General features: G+C 46.6%; 1 protein-coding gene across 1 annotated transcript in view; it reads left to right on the top strand.

The window, feature by feature from the left end:
- LOC115318449 overlaps nucleotides 1-21464 on the top strand; it is a 58352-nt gene that overhangs the window by 15688 nt on the left and 21200 nt on the right. The window contains exons 3-4 of the mRNA XM_040215041.1: nucleotides 1250-1342; nucleotides 20942-21068. Coding sequence (XP_040070975.1) covers nucleotides 1250-1342; nucleotides 20942-21068 — 220 coding nt within the window. The remainder of the gene's footprint in view (nucleotides 1-1249; nucleotides 1343-20941; nucleotides 21069-21464) is intronic.

The raw sequence follows: 21464 nt of genomic DNA, 5'->3' as shown, positions 1-21464 counted from the left end.
AAGCGCGTAAAGCTAAGCTGCTTAGACAAGCCATCAGCGAAAGCAGACGACAGATGAAAACTAACCTTCTCTTCGAGCTGCTCGGCATTACTGCTAGGTGGCGTGGATTTCTCTGGAGTCTCTAATAAATGATAGTCGAAGTTTTGGAAATCAATAAATTTTAGGAAGAGTGACAATGAACGTTTAGCGTACACAGTCAGACTGTATTTTACTAATGAAGTGTGCAACTTTTGTTGCCGATTTGATGTTGTTCAGAGAGAAAGGAATGACATTACCAATTAAAAAATATGTCTGAGTTATTGCAAAAAAAAAAACAAGAAAAAAAACGTCATGTGCATACAAGTCATTAGATATATTTTAGTATTTTATTTTTTGGGAGTTTCGGAAATTCACTGCTTAGGGTGGAGGGGGGGTGGGAACCTGAGATAGAAGAATGGTTTCTTGACCGAAAGCTATATTTTGTGCATCTATTTTCAGTTGAGGAATGAAGGATGATTGAGGGTCACCGAAACATATCTATTTTAACACAAAATACGCCTCATTCTGTTATTTTAAGCCGTGGACAGCCTAGAAGGCGGTATATTTCTCAGATGGAATATGCACCAGAACAGTTTAAGATCGTTCCTGACGGATATTTGTTACCTACCTAAAATGAATAAGTATGTGTAATATTCTGTTCGTTTGTCTGTGTCGTGGCGGTTTGCCCGGCATACGCAATGGCTCCGTCCCGTGTTCTTAGCACGCTGTTCCCAGCACTGACTTACAGACAGAAGTTAATCGTTCTACGTTTTATTCTTAAAGATGGTAGCGTTCTACCTATCTGTGTGAAGCGAGAGACAAGGGCAGGACATTGTTGCATAAAATCATTAAAAAAAATGTTGTTTGGTACGTGACAAATGAGCTGTTCCTTTGATTGATCTCAGTATAAATGTTTCTCTTGTGTTCTTTGTGACTGGCAAACACTGCAAACGACTTATGTTTCACGGGCCCAATATTTCGCGATTTAGGTGAAAGCTTCAGTTTTGGAATAATTCGCGTGTTCTTATTTATGCGACGCGGTGGGATCTGAATATAGATTTCAATGTGTTTACATTTTACTGGAATTGTTCGTGAGACCTATGTTTCGCGAATCGGAAGCAATTCGTGAAATTCGAGAAAAATAGGTCTTTATAAAAATTAAATCGTTTACAATATAATGTTTCTGAAAAATTGGTCATAGATCATTCAGTTCACGTTGGGCGTTTTTCAGATGAACGGAAAATATATGGAACGTAACCTGTACCATGACAAAGAGAAAATGGCGGCGGTTGAGGTGAAGGAGGAGAATGGAGCTGTGGAAGTGGTAAGATACTTCTAAGAGAGATTTCAATGGTGCACAACTTTGAACAAGCAGTCTTCGTTATGAAATTGGCCACGTCTAATACAAAAGATATTTCACAAGCGCTGCTCAAAACTCAAACTTATATATTCTCAACCTACCGGTTGTGTGGGATAAAAAGAACCGTGTTTTTTATCGAAAAGTCCTACTACTGACAATCGGTAGTGCTCAGCATACATCCAAATGTAAACATAGCGAAATCATGCATGTACCGAAGCTTGATGACATGCAGTTATTCGATTCAACACTGTCAAGCGATTGATTTTTGAAACCACCAGATTTGTGTGCTATCAATACAGAATAAAACGTCAAAGTTTGAAATTAAATTTACCTATTGAACTAAAATTTTGTTTTTAACGCGAAAGCGTTAACTATCCCATTGAGCGGAGCCGGCGCCGTATGTAACCACGAAAGAACATAAAAGAAATGCCCATTCTCCCATTGGCTGAGCAAAACGGCTCTTAGGTAGCCATAGGCGGTCGCTTTACGACAGCGCGCGCCTGACCACTCGTGTCAGGTGTTGCCGGGGAAGGGGGGGGGGGGGGGGGGGAAGGGGGGGGGAGAGCAAGCCGCAGCCGCTTTTGCTTCTCTGGGCGCCGCGGAACATGGCGACGCCTGAGGCATCTATGTCGCCGGTGGCCGCAACCTCGGCAGAAGCGACACCTGGCCGTCCACGCCAGACACCACAGACGAGCTAAGGACGCGCAAGGATGACATTCATGCTTTTGCATTCACAACTCGGAAATTTCTCCACGAGAGCTCGAGCTCAAGCAAAGGCTAAATAAGAACTGCTTAGATATCCTCGAAATCTATTAGCGACAGTCATTATAAATACTTTGCTTTAATATATATGCTATGTTTAACGTCTGGTAGTACTTCTTTTATTTGCCGTCTGTATCCGTTATCTAATTTCTTAAGGTTGAATAAGTGTTTGTGTTAAAATAAAAAGTTAGCGCGAAATATATCCGCAAAAGTGTTTCTACGTATCACCAATAACACGTTCAATTTTTTATATGGAATTCGTGAGGGTCGAGTTCCATGATGTGAGATTAATGTTATATTGAAATGCGACTTTTTTTACTTTCTAACATAATTTTATTCTCGCGGATGAAAAATAGGAGGTGAATATGAAACTGAAAATGAAGGTTTCATTGACGAATGGTTGCAGAAACAAAAAGAAAGATTAAGCGTCGAAAAAGCAGAACTGAGCGTAGGGGCCACGACGTGACAGCTCGCAAGCGCGAGAGTGCGAGAATCAGTCGGCAAGGCCACGCTGGGATTCTTATCATTCCAATCGCTGCCTAGAACATTCGGCCTAGTATACTCGAGCGTCCAATACTCAGGCGACTAACTTGGCAGGGTCCCCATGCTCGCCTCCCTATCAATTACTTCTGGTATCTCGACTTAAAATCTTCGAGCGTCGAAAATTTGGGGTAAGGGTAAACGCGAATGTTTTAAAATTACGGAATGACTTTCTGGCAATTCACGTGGCATTACTCCCCCTTAAAAAGAGCGCATCATCTCGATTCAACTTAAAAAAAAAGTAAACACAAGGCTACACCAAATGACAGTACATGGTAAGGTGCGGGGCTTTCTGAACTATGACGATTCCTGAGTCCTGTCGTGCATATTATGGCTCGAGGCGAACCGCGTGCACTACTTTGCGTCGTTACTCGCGGCATCCTGATGGTCAGTTTCTGTTGGGAATAACCTCATAATTCAAGTCGCCAAGGCGGTGAATAACGTTGTAGGATCTACAGTACCGTCCTAACTTTTTCTTTTTTCGCTGATGCCGCGGCAGTGAATGGGCGTCACACACATACCCTCAGACTTGTACGTAATCCGTTACAAGTAACGAAATTACTTGTAATCCCTTACATTTATCGGTGATTTAGTAACGGAAAAATTACATATTTTCTAGACTAATTTTAAAGTAATTCCCTTACAATTTTTACGTAACGGATTCCTTGTAATCTGTTACTTTTTTTTCAAGACCAGCTTCTCCCCCCCCCCCCCCTTTTCTAAAAAAAGGGTTGTTTTCATTTTGGTAAAGTTGAACGGCAGAGACACTGTCACGCGAATTGGCCAGCGCAAAGGGAGGCTTGGCATTCCAGTTCCGCAAAGTCTTTTTTTGGAACACCAAGCCCCTGCATCCATTCTTTTACACCCTAACAACGATGTCAAAGATCCAAATAACCATTTCTACAAAAAAAAAGAGGGAGAGGGGGGGGGCAAGTTATATCCGATTTTTTTAGTGCCTGTTTTCTGTCTTTGCGATCGAAGACGGGGAGAGGAGGACACCTAATGATTGTGTGCCTTTTCGAGAAGCTCGAGGCGGTAAGTGCACAGGCAAGAATTAACAATGTCCTTTTCGGTTATAGTGACTACGACCATTTTCATAATGTCACAACATGGGACAACGCTCCGTCTACCCTAAAATTCACTAAAAGAGATGTGATAATATGCGAAGGTGTTATTGCCACAACCATCCTCGTTCGTTGCTGCACACTTATCTTCTCTTAACATGATGTATTTTTTTTTCTGCTTTTTTCACTTTATTTGACCCTGTTTCAAAAGCTACTTACTTCTTTGTAGTCTAACTTCTAGGGTTGGCCCACTTTATTTGTGAACTCCAGCCGGGTTATCTGCATCTCAGTCACCCTTTTTCGAGTCAACTTTTCACGAGCACTTCGAAAATGGTAATAATCTACCCCGCACGACGCATCTTATCGCAAGCAGATATTTTTATAAATAAAACATAATGATGGCTGACGTAGACTTGACATTCTGGGCTGGAGGAGCGAGTGAAACTTGCGAGTGGGGCCATAGTGTGTCTTACTTAGTACTCTACCTTTCACTGCCCGTGGCATCAGCGGATGTCTATCTGGAGAACACCGGAGTAAACTGCAGTCGGCTCGCGCTCTGTGCGATTTTGAAAGGCACAAATAAAGGTACATACAGCAAACAAGCGTTTACATTTATTTGTTTTAACCAACGTTCTAATTAATTGTTACGAATGTCCTTTTTTTTCTCGATTACTTATATTTATATATTAGAAACTCTTATTCACCAACATCTCAACCGAGGCTCGACGTGTTCATAGCCAAAGGAAGAAGAATATCGAGCCAAACCTTATTTATGATTTAATTATCACCTTACTTTTACCAACCCTACTAAAACTCTCGAATATCAGGCAACGGCTGCAAAGATGAAGACTTGCTCTATCTTCGAGCTAGATAGTACTTCCATCGCTTCACTGAAGAAGCTCACTGCAGAGCATTAAATGTTCGCGAGGCACAATATGGCACTCCCATCCAGTGCCTCAGTTCAATGGATGTTCAGCGTAGCAGTCGACATCTTCAGTAAGAAATGACGGGAAATGTCTGACGAGACTTTCGAGAGCCAGCTGTTGCCCAAAATACTGAAGTTCAATGAATGGAGCAGGTGGCAACAATAAGAACTTAAATAATCCTCTTTCCTTTGTTTCTTAATTGAGGACGAAAATGATGAAAGTAACGCCACGAAAGTAACGGATTACTTTTTAAGGTAACGGCCACTTACTTTTATGAGAGGGTAATTGTAATTGTAAAAAACTACAATTTAGCCTTGAGTAATTGTAAATGTAATTCCTTACTATTTTTCAGTAACGTGTACAAGTCTGCATACCCTGTCTCCGGGCTCGAAGTGGGCGTCGCGACGACAAAGGCTGTACCTGGCGGCGTCAATATGTTACTGAGTCTTAATCGGAAGGTGTACCTCTTCCGCCTGCTGGGTGACACCTGGGCATCGTCGATAATGCCGTCTGCGGGGCAGTGGAGCAGCATCGCGTTGAGCTTCTTCGTCACGTTTCAACCTTGCACCATCTGAAATGGGGTCATTCGGGTGGTTTCTTGAACCGCCGTGTTGTAGGCGAACGTGACGTAGGGTCAAACGTCGTACCATATCTTGTACTCTATGTCCCCTGACATTAAGATGATTTCGGCTATGGTCTTGTGGAGCCGTATCTCAGTCTTTTGGTCTGCGGATTTTACAGCAGCTCGACGATGGATAGTGTGGCTCAGCCGAAGGATCTGCTGAGTCAGCTGGACCATGAACGCTGACCTTCGGTCAGTTATCTGAACTTCGAGGGTTCAGTGCCGGAGAACGACGGATTCTACGAAACAGTTGGCGGCCTTTGCAGAAGAGCCAAAGGCAAAGGCTTTTTTCTCGGCCTACCATGTCAGGTAATCTGTGGGAACAATTATGGAGCGGTTCCATGACGCCGACGCTGGGAAAGGTCCTAGTGTGTTCATTCCGATCTGCAGAAAAGGAGCAATAGATGGCTCATTCGGTCACAGGGGCTCTGATGAGTTTGTTAGACGTTTTCTGCGGCGTTTACACTCAAGGTACAATCTTGTGTGCTGGAGAACTCTGTTCGAAAGCTTATGCCAGTAGCACTTCTTGCGAATTCAATCAAGAGTCCTGCTCTAACCGAGGTCTCTGGACGTTGGCTTTTCATGACAGGCTTGGAAGATCTATACTCTTAAACACCGGGAGGAATCATCAAGAACCACGTCGAATTGCTGTCTCCGAAGTTCTTTTCGTAGAGTACGGCCTGTCGAATGAGTAAGATTAGCAATGCTTTTCAGAAGATACTGGGAACTGTAATCTTTCGTACTCTGAATTGCTTGATCAAAGCGCGCAGTACAAGATCGTGTCACTGAAGTTTTAAAATTTCATTGACGTTTACCGCTCCCATAAATATCTCGTCATCTTCGACGTTGGAGCCGGTGGGAGCTGGCTCGAAGGGTGCTCTCCTCTGACTTCTAGACTATGCTCACCTCCAAATCCTGCAGCCGTATACTTAATCTAGCGAGGCGTCCAAATGGGTATTTAATTTTGGCGAGCGAACACAACGAGTGGTGGTCTGTGACCACTCGGAACGTTTCGTTATTTCCCAGGTAACCGCAAGACATTCCTTCTCAGTCGTCAAGTAATTTCGCTCCGCCTTCAGTAACGTGCGGCTAGTGGAGGCGGTCACTTCCTCTGTTTCCTCTTGCCGTTGAAAAAGTAACCCGCAGAGTCCTGTTTTGCTGCCATGCATGTGAACTTCTGTTTTCACTGACTGATGCAAGTGGCAGAGCATCGGGGGCGACTAGAGTCTTCGCTTAACTTCTAAAATGCCTGTCGTTCTTCGCCCCATTCGAGGTTCACGGCGTCCTTCATGAGGTGTGGCAGCGGCGAAGAAATGTTCACGAAATCCCGTACAAAGCGTCAGCAGTATAGCACAGGTCCATGAAGTCTCTTTACTGCCTTTTTGTCTAATGGGAGTGAAAACGCTTTAACCGCTTTAACAAGGCTGTCTTCTCAGGGTAATGGTTTGTGGGGGGCCGCGAGGCCCTGCCACGTTATTTAAAGTGAGGACATAGAACGAGACAAGCGAACGACGTGTCTGCCTGTGATGGCGGCTTCAGAGCATTCTCTTGCACGCGCTCCCCGAGGCGCGTGCGCGTGCTGCGCCTCGAGCCATCTCTTTTATTTTCATGAGAAGAATGGATCTGTGGGTGCGCTGCACCCTACAGATATGCCCCCCCCCTTAGCGAGGAGCCCCGACGAGCGATTAAAGAAAACGAAACGAACAACGACAACACACAATAGACCCTTTCTGAAAGTCAGTCTACCCACCTTGGCAGAGCCAGACCCGACGCTCTAATGGCGGAACTACACCGTTTCTCCACACCAGAAAAATCGAACGTCTTCGAAAGCATAGAGCAGCAAAAGGAAAAGATGTTGGCCGTTTCACGTCATCTTCGATACACGAAATCGAGGGTGCTTGATTTAGTCACGCTTGATCTCCTATCACCGCCATTAGAGCGGCAATATTGGAGCTTTTTGGACTGCCACAAGAGGACTCTGACTTTTGAAAAGGGTCTATTAGGGCGCTAGCTCTGGCCATGAGTTTGTCCAATGAACTTGAGCAGACTTCCTGCGAGATTTCGGACTTTCCTCGCGCGTCTCACATGTGATGAGGTTCACGGGTGCGTGCTCGAGATGGGCTGGCTTTAGACGCTCGAGAGCGATGGTGTCTCGTCGTCCATTGATCTGTACAACGAAGCCACTTGGCTTCTTTTCCAGAACCAGGAACGGTCCCATATAGTGTGGTTGGAGCGGTTTCCGTCTGGCTGTTTGGCGCACGAACACATGCGTTGCACTGTACAAGTCCTGAGAGACGTAAGGAGTCTTGGCAGATACCGCGCGCGTAGGAACTGGTCGTAGGTCTGCAAAAACCTCCTTCAGCTTTGTGGCGTAGTCTTCTGGCCTCGTGTTTGGAGACGGGTCGACCTCGAAAAAGTCCGATGGTAATCGGAGGGTCGTCCCATAGACGAGTTCAGAGGTTGCACAGCCGAGGTCCTGCTTCAACGCCGTTCGAACTCCGAGTAAGACGAGTGGAAGCTGTTGTACCCATTCCTTGGAGTTCGCGTGGGCCATGAGCGCGGATTTGAGGTGTCGATGGAAACGTTCCACCAGGCCGTTAGACTGCGGATGGTACGCAGTTGTCCGAGATCTCGTCATGCCTAGGATTCGGGACAACTCGGTGAACAAGTTGGATTCGAATTGACGCCCTCTGTCGGTGACGATTTCAGATGGGCATCCGAAGCGCGCCACCCAGGACGAGACGAATGCCTCGGCGACGGTGGCTGCAGTCATGTCTGGCAATGGTGTAGCTTCCGGCCACCTTGTGAAGCGGTCGATACAGGTCAGGATGTATCGTTGCCCTTGAGATGTCGGAAGGGGCCCGACAAGGTCGATGTGGACCTTGTCGAAACGGGCATCTGGTGGCAGGAAGTTCGTGGATGAAGGCACGGAATGACGGTGAACCTTGGCTCGTTGACATGCCAAGCAGGTCCGCACCCAGTCACGCACGTCGGACTTCAGCCGAGGCCAAACGTAGCGATTGGCCACTAGCTTCTGTGTTGCCTTCACGCCGGGATGCGACAACGAATGAATTGCATCAAAAAGCGGCCTTCGTAGCGCCATCGGAACGAATGGGCGATGCGTTCCTGTGGACGTGTCGCAGACGATGGTGATGCCTCCTGGGAACTCAACATCCTCTAGCTGGAGAGAGTTGTTTGATGTGCGGAGCTGCTGTAGCTCCTCGTCGGATGCCTGATGACGAGCCAGCAACGTGATGTCGAGTTGCGGAGCAGGCGAAGGTACGGCGTCAATTCGGCTCAGTACATCAGCGGGGACGTTTGATTTCCCTTTGATATGCCGGATGTCCGTCGTAAACTCCGACAAGAAGGCCAGCTGTCGGATCTCTCGAGGGGTATAGACAGAGCTTGAGTTGCGGATGGCGTAGGTGAGTGGTTTATGGTCCGTCCAGATGACGAAGGGGCGACCTTCGACAAAGTGTCGAAAGTGCCGGACGGCCAAGTACGCTGCGAGCAGTTCTCTTCCAAAGACGCTGTAGCGGGTCTGGGCGGGCTTTAACTTCTTGGAAAAGAAAGCTAGGGGCTGCCATTCACCGTCCACCTGTTGTTGTAGGACCGCCCCAACAGCCGTAGCTGAAGCATCTGTCATGATCGAGGTTCTGGCATCGTGTTGTGGATGTCGCAGAAGTACAGCGTCTGCAAGTACAGTCTTTACTTCGCAGAAGGCTTGCTCCGCGTCTTCACTCCAAGGCAGGTTGGTAGTGGCACGTGCAGTCTTTGCTAGTAGAAAATCAAGAGGCTGTAGTAGCCTCGCGCAGTTCGGAATGAACCGGCGGTAAAAATTTACCAGGCCGAGGAACTGGCGAAGCTTTGTGATCGAGCTAGGTCTTGGAAAGTCCCTGATCACTTGCACTTTCGACGGCAAAGGTCTGATGCCGTGTCGGTCCAGTCGATGTCCCAGAAACTCGAGTTCTGATCTCCCAAACTCACTTTTTGCGGCGTTGATGATGATGCCGTGGTCTGAGAGTCTTTGGAAAAGAAGACGGAGGTGGTTGGTGTGCTCCTCCTTTGTCGAGCTAGCGACCAACAAGTCGTCAACGTAGGCAAATACGAAGGGAAGCCCGCGCGTGACAGCGTCGATAAATCTCTGGAATGTTTGAGCCGCATTACTGAGGCCAAAGGGCATGCGGAGAAACTCAAACAGACCAAACGGAGTTGTAATAGCTGTCTTTGGGATGTCTTCGTCAGCGACGGGGATCTGATGGTACGCGCGGGTAAGGTCAACCTTCGAAAAAATGGTCGCGCCTTGGAGGTTGACAGTAAAGTCCTGAATATTTGTGAGGGGGTATCTATCGGGCACTGTGCTCTTGTTCAGTGCGCGATAGTCGCCACACGGTCTCCAATCTCCGTTCTTCTTGGACAGCATGTGTAGGGGAGACGCCCAGCTGCTTGACGAAGGTCGGATAATTCCAAGCTCGAGCATGTGCTCAAATTCTTCGTGAGCGATGCGGAGTTTCTCTGGAGCCAGACGACGGGGTCGGAAGTGAACCGGTGCGCCCGTTGTTTCGATGTGATGGTGGACATCGTGCGAAACCGGTCTGGTCCAGTCAGGAGCTCGCGTGAGGCTTGGAAAATCCTGGAGAGGAGGTCGGAATGGCCCGTCGATGTTAGAGCAGACTGACGCAAATCCTGCGGTGTCAGTTGTTGAGACGCCTTGCACGGAGAGTCGCGTTGTGGAGTCGAGCAGGCGTCTCTCCTTGACGTCTACAAGGAGGCTGTGGTGTTGTAGGAAGTCAGCGCCGATGATCGCGTTGCCTACGTCTGCGACCAGGAATACCCATCGGTAGACTCGTCTGAGGCCAAGATTTATGGTGATGGACCGTTCCTTGTAGACGGGGATCGACGAGTTCTTCACAGCCCGAAGGTAGTAGATGGGCGTCTGTGATCGATCCGCGCGTTTTGCAGGAACAGCGCTTACCTCGGCCCCGGTATCGACGAGATAACGGGTTCCCGTAGTCCTGTCGGCGATGTAAAATAGGCGACTTCCTGGTAGGTTCTGACTACTCGTTGCCTCTATCGGTTTGCGCCAGGAGCAGGGACGAAGGCAGTGCCGGGCGTCGGAGCCAAAGCGACGATGGTATACGCAGACGTCCGCTGAACTTGCGGAGCGGGAACGGTCAGCATTTCTGCAACGAGATGTTGAACGTCCACGTTGTTGTTGAGTGCGTGGACGATCTCGCCGGTGAGTTGCCGCGGTAACACTCTCTTCCAGCCGCTGGCAAAGCCGCTCGAGGTTGCCGTCAAACGATGGAGTGCCTGGCGGGGCAGGCATAGCTTCACTTCCGTCTTCTGCCGCCGATGTAACGCTGGCGACGGGTGGAGTGGCAACTTCAATAACGGCGTCTGCCAGGGCTGCGAGGCCTGTGAGGTCGAGAGTCGTAGCAGTGGCCAACACCATCTGGACGTTGGTTGGGAGGCGCTGAATAAATAGCTCCCGCAGCAGAGCGTCACCGATCGTGTTGGCGCGGTCTCCAAGGAGCTGAGTCATCCGCCTTAGCAGCTGAGACGGACGTCGATCGCCGAGTTCTTCCGCCGAAAGAAGTTCTTGAAGGCGGGAGCGATCTGATGCCTCGGTTCTCTGCAGGAGAGCCGCCTTCAGCTGGTCGTAGGAAGCTGTGGCCGACGGTTGCGCAAGGATGTCGTATACTTCGTCGGCTGCTGCCAGCGACAGCGCCGAGACGACATGATGATACTTGCTCTCCTGGCTCGTCACACCGCTGAGATGAAACTGGGACTCAGCCTGCAGGAACCAGACCCTCGGGTTTCTGTCATAGTACGGCGGAAGTCGGACGGCAACCGATGAGATGGAAGCCGGGGATCCGGCCGCTGCTCTTTGGGGTTCGCCGTTGTCCATGGTCCTCGACCGGGTCACCAAATATGTGGGGGGCCGCGAGGCCCTGCCACGTTATTTAAAGTGAGGACATAGAACGAGACACTCGAAAGACGTGTCTGCCTGTGATGGCGGCTTCAGAGCATTCTCTTGCACGCGCTCCCCGAGGCGCGTGCGCGTGCTGCGCCTCGAGCCATCTCTTTTATTTTCATGAGAAGAATGGATCTGTGGGTGCGCTGCACCCTACAGGTTCATCGACGAACCGTACCGAAAATGGCACAGCCGTTCAAGGGTGTTGTCGATGCGGGGAATCGGGTAGTCGTCCTTCCTCTTCACTGCGTTGAGCTGAGAGTAGTCCACGCACAACTTATGCGTTCTGTCTTTCTTCTGAACCAGTACAACTGCAGAGGCCACGGGCTGCTTGAAGCCTAGGTAAAGATGTCATTTAGAAATTTCTTAACTTGCTACTGTATGACTTCAATTTTTGAACGAGACCCACTACGGCGGTTGATTCAGGGGGAGCGTGTCATTGTTGGTAACGATGCGATGCCTCGCAAGCGCTGCTTGGCACGCCTTCGACGACGAGGATAGCAGTCACTAGAGTAGGCTAGGAGGTCTGTCAGCCGTTAGCGATACGAGAGGGGGGAGCTCCGGGCTCATGTCCAGTTGCGATCGCGGTTTGATGTGCTGGCGAGATGGCAATGTTTCTACATTAAAGGCGATGAGATCGGCGATTTCGCGGAGTTCCTCAACGTGACCCAAAGAGACTCCTTTAGTGGGATGCTGCGTCTCCTCTTAGAAGTTTGTAACGTGGATCACATCGCATCCATTCTGTGGTTGTATTACGCCAATTGCGACGGCCATTCCTTTTCCTAGAAGCAAGGGAACGCTGCCTTCGACAGAAACTTCGGCGCTGGTAGTTGTGTCGGTCACGAAGGGTACGAAAACACTCAACGCGGCGTCAGGTCTATGTCGTCGGCGACAATGCGGACGGCGGCTGCCGTCGGTCTGGCTTCTTACAGAGCCAGGACAGGCTCTCGTAGCGTCTAACGGTTCGATCTAAGTCGATGACTGCTCCGTATTGGCGCATAAAGTCCATCCCGAGAATGACGCCTCTTGCACAGTCTTTTAGTACAATGAATTTCACGGTGCACATCTCATCGTAGATTTTGACTTGCGCAGTGCACCTTCCGACGGCGTAATCAAGTGTTCTCTGGCGGTTCAAATTTGCGGGCCAACCCACGGCATTGCAACTTTCCCTAGGCTGCGTGAGACCTTTCTACGCAAAATGAAGTAGTCCACGTTGACCTCCAGATGAAACGTTGTTTCGTGACCTCCGAAGATGAGGTAGAAACCGTTTGGCATCTTTCCAGATTCGTTGTTCCTTGGCCGAGTGTTTTTAAAATGGGCACCCTTCTACGTTCGAGCAGGTTCGTTGCGTCGATGGTGTTCGGCCACTCTTCCTGCAGTGATTGCCGCGCTTAGTTTCCCAGACGAGAGGCGAGGGGCGAGAGGCTCTCGCGGTGGGGCCTGTGTATTGGCGACGCTGGACGTCGTGGTGACGGCGACCGCGACCCGGCGCGTGGGGCAGACGGGGGAGACTGAGGTCGCCGAAGGTACTCGTCGATTTCCCGCAGTCGCTCAGGGTAGAGTGGGCTTGCGTCGTTCGAGCGAAAGCTGCGCAGCCCTATTTGTGGGTAGGGGGCAATGGTGGTAGATGTGGTCGGTTTCCCTGCAGTGGCAGCATAGCAGCCGACGGTCGGCTGTTTGCCTCATGTCGGCCTCTCTCGGTTCAGGTGGTTCCGGGCGAGGGTACTGGGCCCGGTCGTCTTGGCGTCGAACGTTTTCTTGCGTCGGGGTGTCCCGTCGAGGCGGCGCCGAGTACTGACACGACACTACTAGTCAGTGTTGAACACGTTCCTCAGCAAAGGAAAAAAAGCTCGTTCTCGTTCCTTTTGATATTTGGAACGCGTTCCCGTTACAAGTTCTATATAAAAAAAAGGAACTCGTTTTCGTTATAGCTATAAAATGGAACGTATCGTTACATATACGTTATATTTTTATTTTGCTGACTACCATAATGAGTTGGATCGAATCGAGTTTTACATTTTTTATCTATCCCATCGAATTCCAACATAAGAATTTAAATGCCGTGATGGAAAGGCACCTGGAGAAGAAAACAAGTGGAAGCAGAGATTTATTTCATGATATATTCACCATTAAAAATCTCAGCTTTTAACCATATTTGGGTTTGTGGTGGGCTATGCAGGCGAGCCAAATGTACCGTTCCAATGCACGAGCGCTTTACAACAACCTCGTACGTTTTAATCTAACAAAGTCCCGTGTTCGAAGTCAACAACAGTTGCTGATCGATGTTTCTGTCTGCAAGACAAGCAAGTGCAGAAGAGGGTAGATCTTTTGGGAGGTCAGTCTTGAAAACTATACAGGTCCTTCTTCGTGAAGGTTGGATTCGTTGTTCAGTTTGAAGGAGGGGAGAAGGAATAACGGTAAATATTTGTGTATTTTCTAAGTGGCCAATGTTCGGGATAGAAGAGTGCGTTCAATGTCTATAGACTAGTAACCTGTCCTTTTGTTGTAGCTGTGGTTCTCTTTGTGCAAGTTCAGTGGCGGCTGTAGTCGGCCTCAGATTTCTGCGTGTATGAGTATTTGTGGAAGCAAAGCAAGTAGCATAGTTGGAAACGTCCCTTTTTCTGTGCCTTTTCCTTTGACTAAAGGTTTTAGGTTTTGCTCTTTGGACTGCAGCCTCGGGCACTAAAAAAATAATTAATGTCCACTAGCTTTCATGTAGCCAACTGTTACCATGCGAGGACCACACAAAATAAACCCTAATATTAGTAACCAAAACGTTGACGAGATTCTCCTCTTCTCAAAGACATTGTTTTTGTACTTTTAAAATTTCCCTCTCACAAACAAATTAAAAATTACCCCACTTTCGAAAAAAAGGAACGCCGTCGTTTTTTCCCTTCCAGTAAAAATGTAACGAGTTCCCGTTCCAGTTCCACAGACGCCAAATGGAACGGCGGCGTTCCTTCGTTCCTCCTAAAAGGAACGCGTTTCAGGAACGCAGTTCTTTGAAACGCCGTTCCGTACAACACTGCTACTGGTGGTCTCCTGTCGATCGCGGCGTACGTTACCGGCGGCGTTTTTTCAAGTGCTCTTACGGCGTTGAACTGAGAATTCAGTTGAACGGCTCGCTAGACTTCCTTTTATACTCCTTAGGCGATGCAGAGGGAAGCCGGGCGATTGGCAGGAAGCAGCAATCTTCTGACCTCCTCCCTGATGACGACGCGTATAATCTCTTGAATGTCCGGGAGGAGGCCACTACCGGCGTCAACGCTATATAGGCCACACGAGTGTATGGTCGTTGGACGGTCGCTGGTAGTGGGTAGCTCGCACTTGGAGGGCTCGCTCGATCTGTGTGGCTCTATCACGAATGCCTCGACGATCTCAGGCGAGTTTCGCGCGAAGCCCTCGAAGATGTTTTTCATTATTTCTCGCAATAAAATGTTGAGCCTCTTCGCTCCTTGCTTTTGAGGATCCGCCCGTTTGAATATTGGCAGGGCGCTTTCGACGAAACTGAAAACGCTCTCATTTTGTTCTTGAATTCTTATCTGAAGTAGCTCTTTGACGCATTTCCGACGCTGCTGGCTCGCAAAGGAGTGGCGTAGCTGCATGCTCTTAGAACGTTCCTAGGAGGTAAGTGACGCTTCTTGATCTTATAACTAAAGAAGGGCCGTTCCATCCAGTGAGAAGTAATGCTTTGGACGCTTTGATCTGGTTGTCATCGGTTAGTCTGTGCCACCCGTCCGAAATACTATAGCCAGTCGTAAATGTCTTCGTAAACTTCGCCGAGGAAGAGCGTCAGTGTGCGAGGTACGGAAAGGAAAACGACTGGGAATGTAGCTGCACGGTCCTCGGTCGGCTGGCCCTGAGGAAACATCTGTGGGTTTGTCGACTTATTTCTTGGTTGTTTCACCAATGGACGTCTTCGCACTTAGCACCTCCACTAGGAAGGTCATATATGGACAAAGATCGACAACTGTAAGCGCGAAAATAAAGAATTAATCGGCGAACTTCTTCCGTTAACAAATGAAAAAAAAAAAAAAAAAACAAGCGTCCAGAATGTAGAGAACGTCGGGGCGTGGGCGTAACATCTCATTAGCGCAAGAGCGCGTGAGTGAGTCGGCAAGACCACGCTGTGCTCCTTATTTATCACACCCGACATCTCAAAGATTCCGCTTAGAATGTTCGGACGTCAAACGATCGGGAGACTGACTCGGCAATGTGCATTGGCCTGTTGATCACACTTGGCATTTTTAATATTTATGAAAAACCAGTGAGGGCGCAGGCGAGCTGGTGGATGTTGATCATGATGTAGAAAACCCGAGACTTGCAGGTAAAAGCAAGGAAACTGGGTGGAAGAAGAAATACAGGGGAAAAGAACGATTCAAACTCAGCTACTGCGTTTATTTCCTCAATGTCTTATATACCCACAACCAGGGATGGGCAAATTACATGCAAATATGTATCGAAATACAAATACACAATACTTCGTCAAAAATGTATTTAATTACAAATCAAATTACATTTCCAAAAAAGCATTTAAGTACAAGATACAAATACAACCAAATGTATTTGGTCTCCCTCCAAATACTTTTCCAAATACATTCCTCAAAATTTGCGTCAGCGACTTCAGGGCACCTGCAACGAGTTTCTGGGTATGTCATTTTAATTTTGCATCGCACACTCGGGAGTTAGTGTGCGAGGCTCTAGTAACGTAATAGAAATATAATCACACAAAAAAAATGCAATCAGCTTGGACGTAATAGGTGAAAAAAGTACAGAGCTTCAAGCAGCTTTTTTTGACGATTACATTTTGGCATAGACCAACAAAGAGCCGAGACGACCAAGACGCGCAGCCCTAGCTAGAGATTTTTTAGTGTTGCAACTCGCACCAGTTACGAAAATCTGGACGAACGCGCATTTAGAATGTTCCAGGCAAAAATGTGGATGGAAATCAGGCTGGAAAGCATCACAAGTTGTCACAGGCACTTATTTAGCCCGTCTGCTTGTGAACGTTGATTTCGTCTCTATTCTTGCCGTGGACTAGCACCGTGATCACAAAGTCACTGAACCCTTGTGCTTGATTGAGAGAGACTGCATTCGGTGCAGAACGTAGTTTTCTTCCTGCTCTGAATAGTGACAATAAATTTGAGGGATGTATTTTCGCCCACAAAATTGTATTTAATTACAATTGTATTTGAAATACCCACGTTTTAGTATTTAAATACACACGACAAATACAATACCCAATTTGTAATAAAATGCAAATGCAAAATACACAAAGTATTTGAAATACTTATTTCAAATACTTGTATTTGAAATACTGCCCATCCCTGCCCACAACCTAACCACCGATCACCGACGTCACAAGGTCAACCTCATAAGAAAGACAGTTCGTATTAAATCCATGGGTCATTGTATCAGCCATGCTTCGATGCAACTCGGAAGTAGTTCCAAGAAGTTTCTTAAAATGTAAAGTTTATTTTTTTGTTTGTAATAGTTGTAAGTGAACGTGCAATGAGTCATATTGCGGGTTCATAGCAGTTCTCGTTTAGATAAAGCACAGCCTTTCCAGACACCGGCTGGAAAGGAAGGGGATCCGTGTGCTTCTTTTGTTCAAAGTCCTAAGCCTTCAGTTCGGGATTGAGGTCACCGTTTACGGTTGAGGTAAAGACCAGTGTGTGTACGACTGTATAGGTAACAAAGGTTGACCCTGTGACGTCGGTGGTTGGTGGTCAGGTTCTATATATATAAGACATTGAGGAAATAAACGCAGTAACTGAGCTTGAGACATTCTTTCCCCTGTCTTTCTTCTTCGACCAAGTTTCCCTTTTTTTACCACAGTCTCGGCTTTTCTACATCATGATTTAATATGTATGCCGTTGATATGTGTGAAATAATACAATCACGTAATATAAAATACCTAAGTATGTATACAAAATTTACACACTGACAATTAAAATGCAATGCTGGCACCGGACATTTCATCGACCTCCAATTCATCGAATAAGTGGACATCTCTTCGAAAACCGGTTGAACGTCGTCTCAACAAATAGCTCGACTGCGTTTCATTATATTACACTTGTTTCTCAAATTTCTATGACTGTGGTCGAATCTCTAAAATTAAAATGACTACCTTGGTTGCTCCTTCACCAGTAGCTGAGTGGATATGCGACTTCCTGTTTTCTGATAAGATTTGCCGTTGTTCTACTCTGCACTCCTTGTTCTCTCTTCATCACCACATTTGTTCACGTTTGAAAGGTAGTTCAAAAACATAGGGTACCGAGTTTTCCCCCTGCGCTGTTTCAGTTTGTATTAGTACATTTCCTTTTGCTTCCATTCAATTCAAGAACCCGGTACGTTCACGATTCTGCCGATTACAAAACAGGAACAAAAAGGAGATATACTTTATTTTATGTGACATAAAGAAAGTTCTTTGCTTTTTGGACGGCTCTGCCCTCGTAGCAAGATATCTCTTTTTTGACGACGAGGATACATCCTTGAAGTTGCATATGTTCGCCATTGCCCCCGATGATGACGGTTTTCAAGACAGGCGACTATGTGCTTCCATCATTTATTGGCCACATTAACAGCAGAAGTCGTCAATGACTATGAAATGAATATCAAAACTAAAAAAGTCACGAAATAAATGTTCCTATTATCATAGCCACTGACAAGTTAGGGAAAACAGGAGAGGCTTCAGTTCACCACCTCCAGCGGGACCTTCCTAGCTGCGACAGCGCTTCGGCATCTGGTGCCCATCTAGCGCGCGCAGCCAAAGCACGACGGAAAGTGTGGAGCGCGTGCAGGAGTTAGGGCGTACGAAACACACGGCCTGCCGTTCTCACTCTGGGAAAGAAGTTTATAAATTATAATCCTTATTACAACACTGCAATCCTCTCGGTGGTAAGAAATAACTATTTCCAATATTCGGAATTCCAACTGCACAACTCGGCGGCACTCGATGAAAGTGCTTCGATGAAATGGCGCTGACAAAAAGGCGTTCGATGAAATGGCGTTCCATGATAAAAAGGCGTTCAATTATACGTATCTCCAGTATACTTTGACAAGTATGTTCCTAAAGTTTTGCTGATCCAATTCTTTCTGTGTCACTTAAATTTGTTTGTTGTTCTTGTGCAGCAGGTGAAAACAGCTCACATGCACACCTTTCTCCCACTCGTGGCGCCATTAATTACACGATCTATTTATCCAGCTTTTACTCGTCATATACATACTCAGAAATTAACTTGTTTATATGTTTTGTTTTTTCGGTTATGCCTGTTGTTGAACATCAGCAATTTTCGAGAATCTACCAAAGGAATACCGACTACTCGTGGTTCACTGTGGGGGTTATTTTCAGGTTTACTCGCATTCTATTACGTGATCTTCATAGCACACGAGTGTGTCTAGAAACATCCGCAAGTACCAATCAATCCAGGAGATTACCGCACTTAACATAATTAATTTCTCACCCATTGAAATAATTTGTCTCCTCCGTCCTCCGCTGCGTCCATTGTTCTCACGTCGAAAAACACATTTCTTTGTTTATGAACCCTAAAATATTTTGCGCAGGAGAACAGCGTCGCACCATTATCACGAAGCTATGTACCAGCGAGTTCATTTCTTTCCTTATATTTTTTAAATCTCCACCACTCTTAAATGTGAGTTACATTTCAAAAGCTAATATATATATATATATATATTTATACCACTAGTGCTTGCGTTAGCGGGCGAAGATATGTGTTCTTAGTCCGAGCGTTGCTGCTGTAACGAAGTACGTTCACGAAGAATAAAATCTTTCACCACAGTTTTAAGACAAAAAAAATTCCCGAGGTTTTTGGACCATCTCGGTCCATTGTTTACGGGTGACCGTCAGGTGTACAGAAAAAGGGCTGCTGATGTCGGCTGGCTGAGTCCTGGTTTTTTGATGATGTGGCAGAGTCCTAAGACGTACACGGCTCGGAGTGTTTCCGAAGACCTGTTAATGGTTTCTTTTGTTGTCTGGATGGAGCAGGATTCCAGGTGCAGACGTTTCCGCCAGTGCCACCCTATGCAGGGGATTTCGATTTTGTCGAAAGACTCGCAGTGACCTGATTTTGCTTCGTGTTCGGGGAGGGCACTTACCTTGAACGTAGATTTTTTCACATAGTATTTCTGGCGGTTCCGGGAAATATCTAGTTTCCTCCATGTAGGAAATCAGGCCAGTCCCCGTACGGGATGCTGTTTACGAGGGCTTGAGACATCCCCTTTACTTGTCTCTTCTTTGGGGAGATGGAGTCGGTGACGGATGGTGAGAACCGGCTCGTGAGTCACCGCGATGCTATGTTTACAAAGGACACATCCGATGGTCTCCCTGACGTACCGCACGTACGACAGGCAGACACGGCTGGAATGAGCCGGGAGCTTGCACATATGGGGCGGCGTAGCTTCTTGTTGATCCTGTGGATCAAACGTTCTGAGTAGCCGTTTTTTTTTTCTAGAGCTATAGTGTTATGGACAGTTCTTCAAGTCTAGGACTAGACAAAACACGGCGCTGGCTGGTTCGTGCTAACAGCGTCATGGATTGTAAGTCTAGCGGCGTAGCTTCTTGTTGATCCTGTGGATCAAACGTTCTGAGTAGCCGTTTTTTTTTTCTAGAGCTATAGTGTTATGGACAGTTCTTCAAGTCTAGGACTAGACAAAACACGGCGCTGGCTGGTTCGTGCTAACAGCGTCATGGATTGTAAGTCTAGCCGCAAAAACGAAGCGGGAAAGATGTATCTTTCAGTGCATTGTACATCAAAGTTAGTGAGGACTGCTAATAATGTTTGTATAAATATCGATGAGTAATCGGCTTGTTCAGTTCACAGGTTGTTTAAATACACTTCCCGGCACCGTTCTTTCTCTAGCGCCTAGTTCAAATTCGAGAATGCCCTACGTATTTTGCTAGAAGAGAAAACTGCTAAAGAATGCATGTGTGCGCGCTTAGAAGGAAGTACGTGTTTGAACACCGATCTATCACCCGGATCTTATGTGTGCCTTTTTTAAGAGCTCCTACGTGCAATAGACAGCATATGTTATGTAAGTTACCATTTTGTATTTTTCACTATTTATGAGTTTTTTTAAAGAACTGCGGCCATGTATAATAAATAATTAAATAATGCCTAATAATTTTGCAGTATTGTTGTGTATTATTCGTCATTAATAATCTATTTTAGATATTTCTGCTTCAACGAAGTAAATGAAACTCGCTCGATAGGTATATTTTGCCGTTTTTTTTTTAATTCTTGAACTCACTAGTAGTTAAAAAAGTCCACTTTAAGCTAGCAGAGTAAGTGGTGTTTCAGTGCCTCTGGAACGCCAATCGCAGAGCAAACGTCAACGTAACACCCTCATGAATGATTGAAAACGAGCGTCTTGGTGGAAAGTTACGAATACTTGAAAGGATAAAACATTTAGGACCGGGATGGAAACAGGATTCTAAAAGAAGTCCTGTTTTCGTCCCCGTCCTAGATGTGTTATCCTTTCAAGTATTGGTACCCCTATGATTATCGCTAAAATGTTACCACCCTCGAAGAAAAACACTTAAATTTATTTTGGTCAATCATAACGTAGTTTTTTTTTAGAAATTGCGTTATTTGAGACGCTTTGTGAAGCAAAACTAAACACAAGATACATTTGCCTTATCTTGCTTTCCAGAGTGGTGTAATCAGCGACACTCTGAGGATAGTTCCTCTTCACCTTATGGCTCGATCTGAAGACGGGTCTATCGCACACAAGATTTTCAAAGTGAATGCACCAGCTCACCGTGGACATGACTACGCTGGTAATGGGCCGAATCAATATATTTATGTATCTTAATGTCCGTGTGTATAACTTTAAGACATGCACTGCAGATATGTTGGGTTACATATGTTAAAATGTGTTTAACCTGCTTTTTTTGCAACTTGACAATTTATCGGTTAGGTCACTCTCAAGGGATAAAAATAATTAAACACACACTGAATTATGCCTCAAAAAAATAAAATCACCATATCTGCACTAATTTGTTGCTTTAAGTACTCGGGGTAGTGAAAAGACTTACAACGTACTTACCTCACGTCGGGCTTTGACTGAAACAATCGACGACAGATCGTCGCCAAAAGCGTCCTATGATTTCTAGCTGTAACTGGACTTCTGAAACACTCCATGCGATGTCCCGTAACAGGGATTGTTGTTGAAT

The sequence above is a fragment of the Ixodes scapularis genome, unplaced genomic scaffold, assembly GCF_016920785.2.
Source record: "Ixodes scapularis isolate PalLabHiFi unplaced genomic scaffold, ASM1692078v2 PGA_scaffold4__175_contigs__length_147842914, whole genome shotgun sequence".
Taxonomy (NCBI): Eukaryota; Metazoa; Arthropoda; class Arachnida; order Ixodida; family Ixodidae; genus Ixodes; species Ixodes scapularis.
The sequence above is the reverse complement of the archived record's forward strand: the minus strand, read 5'-3'. Positions and strand labels throughout refer to the sequence as shown.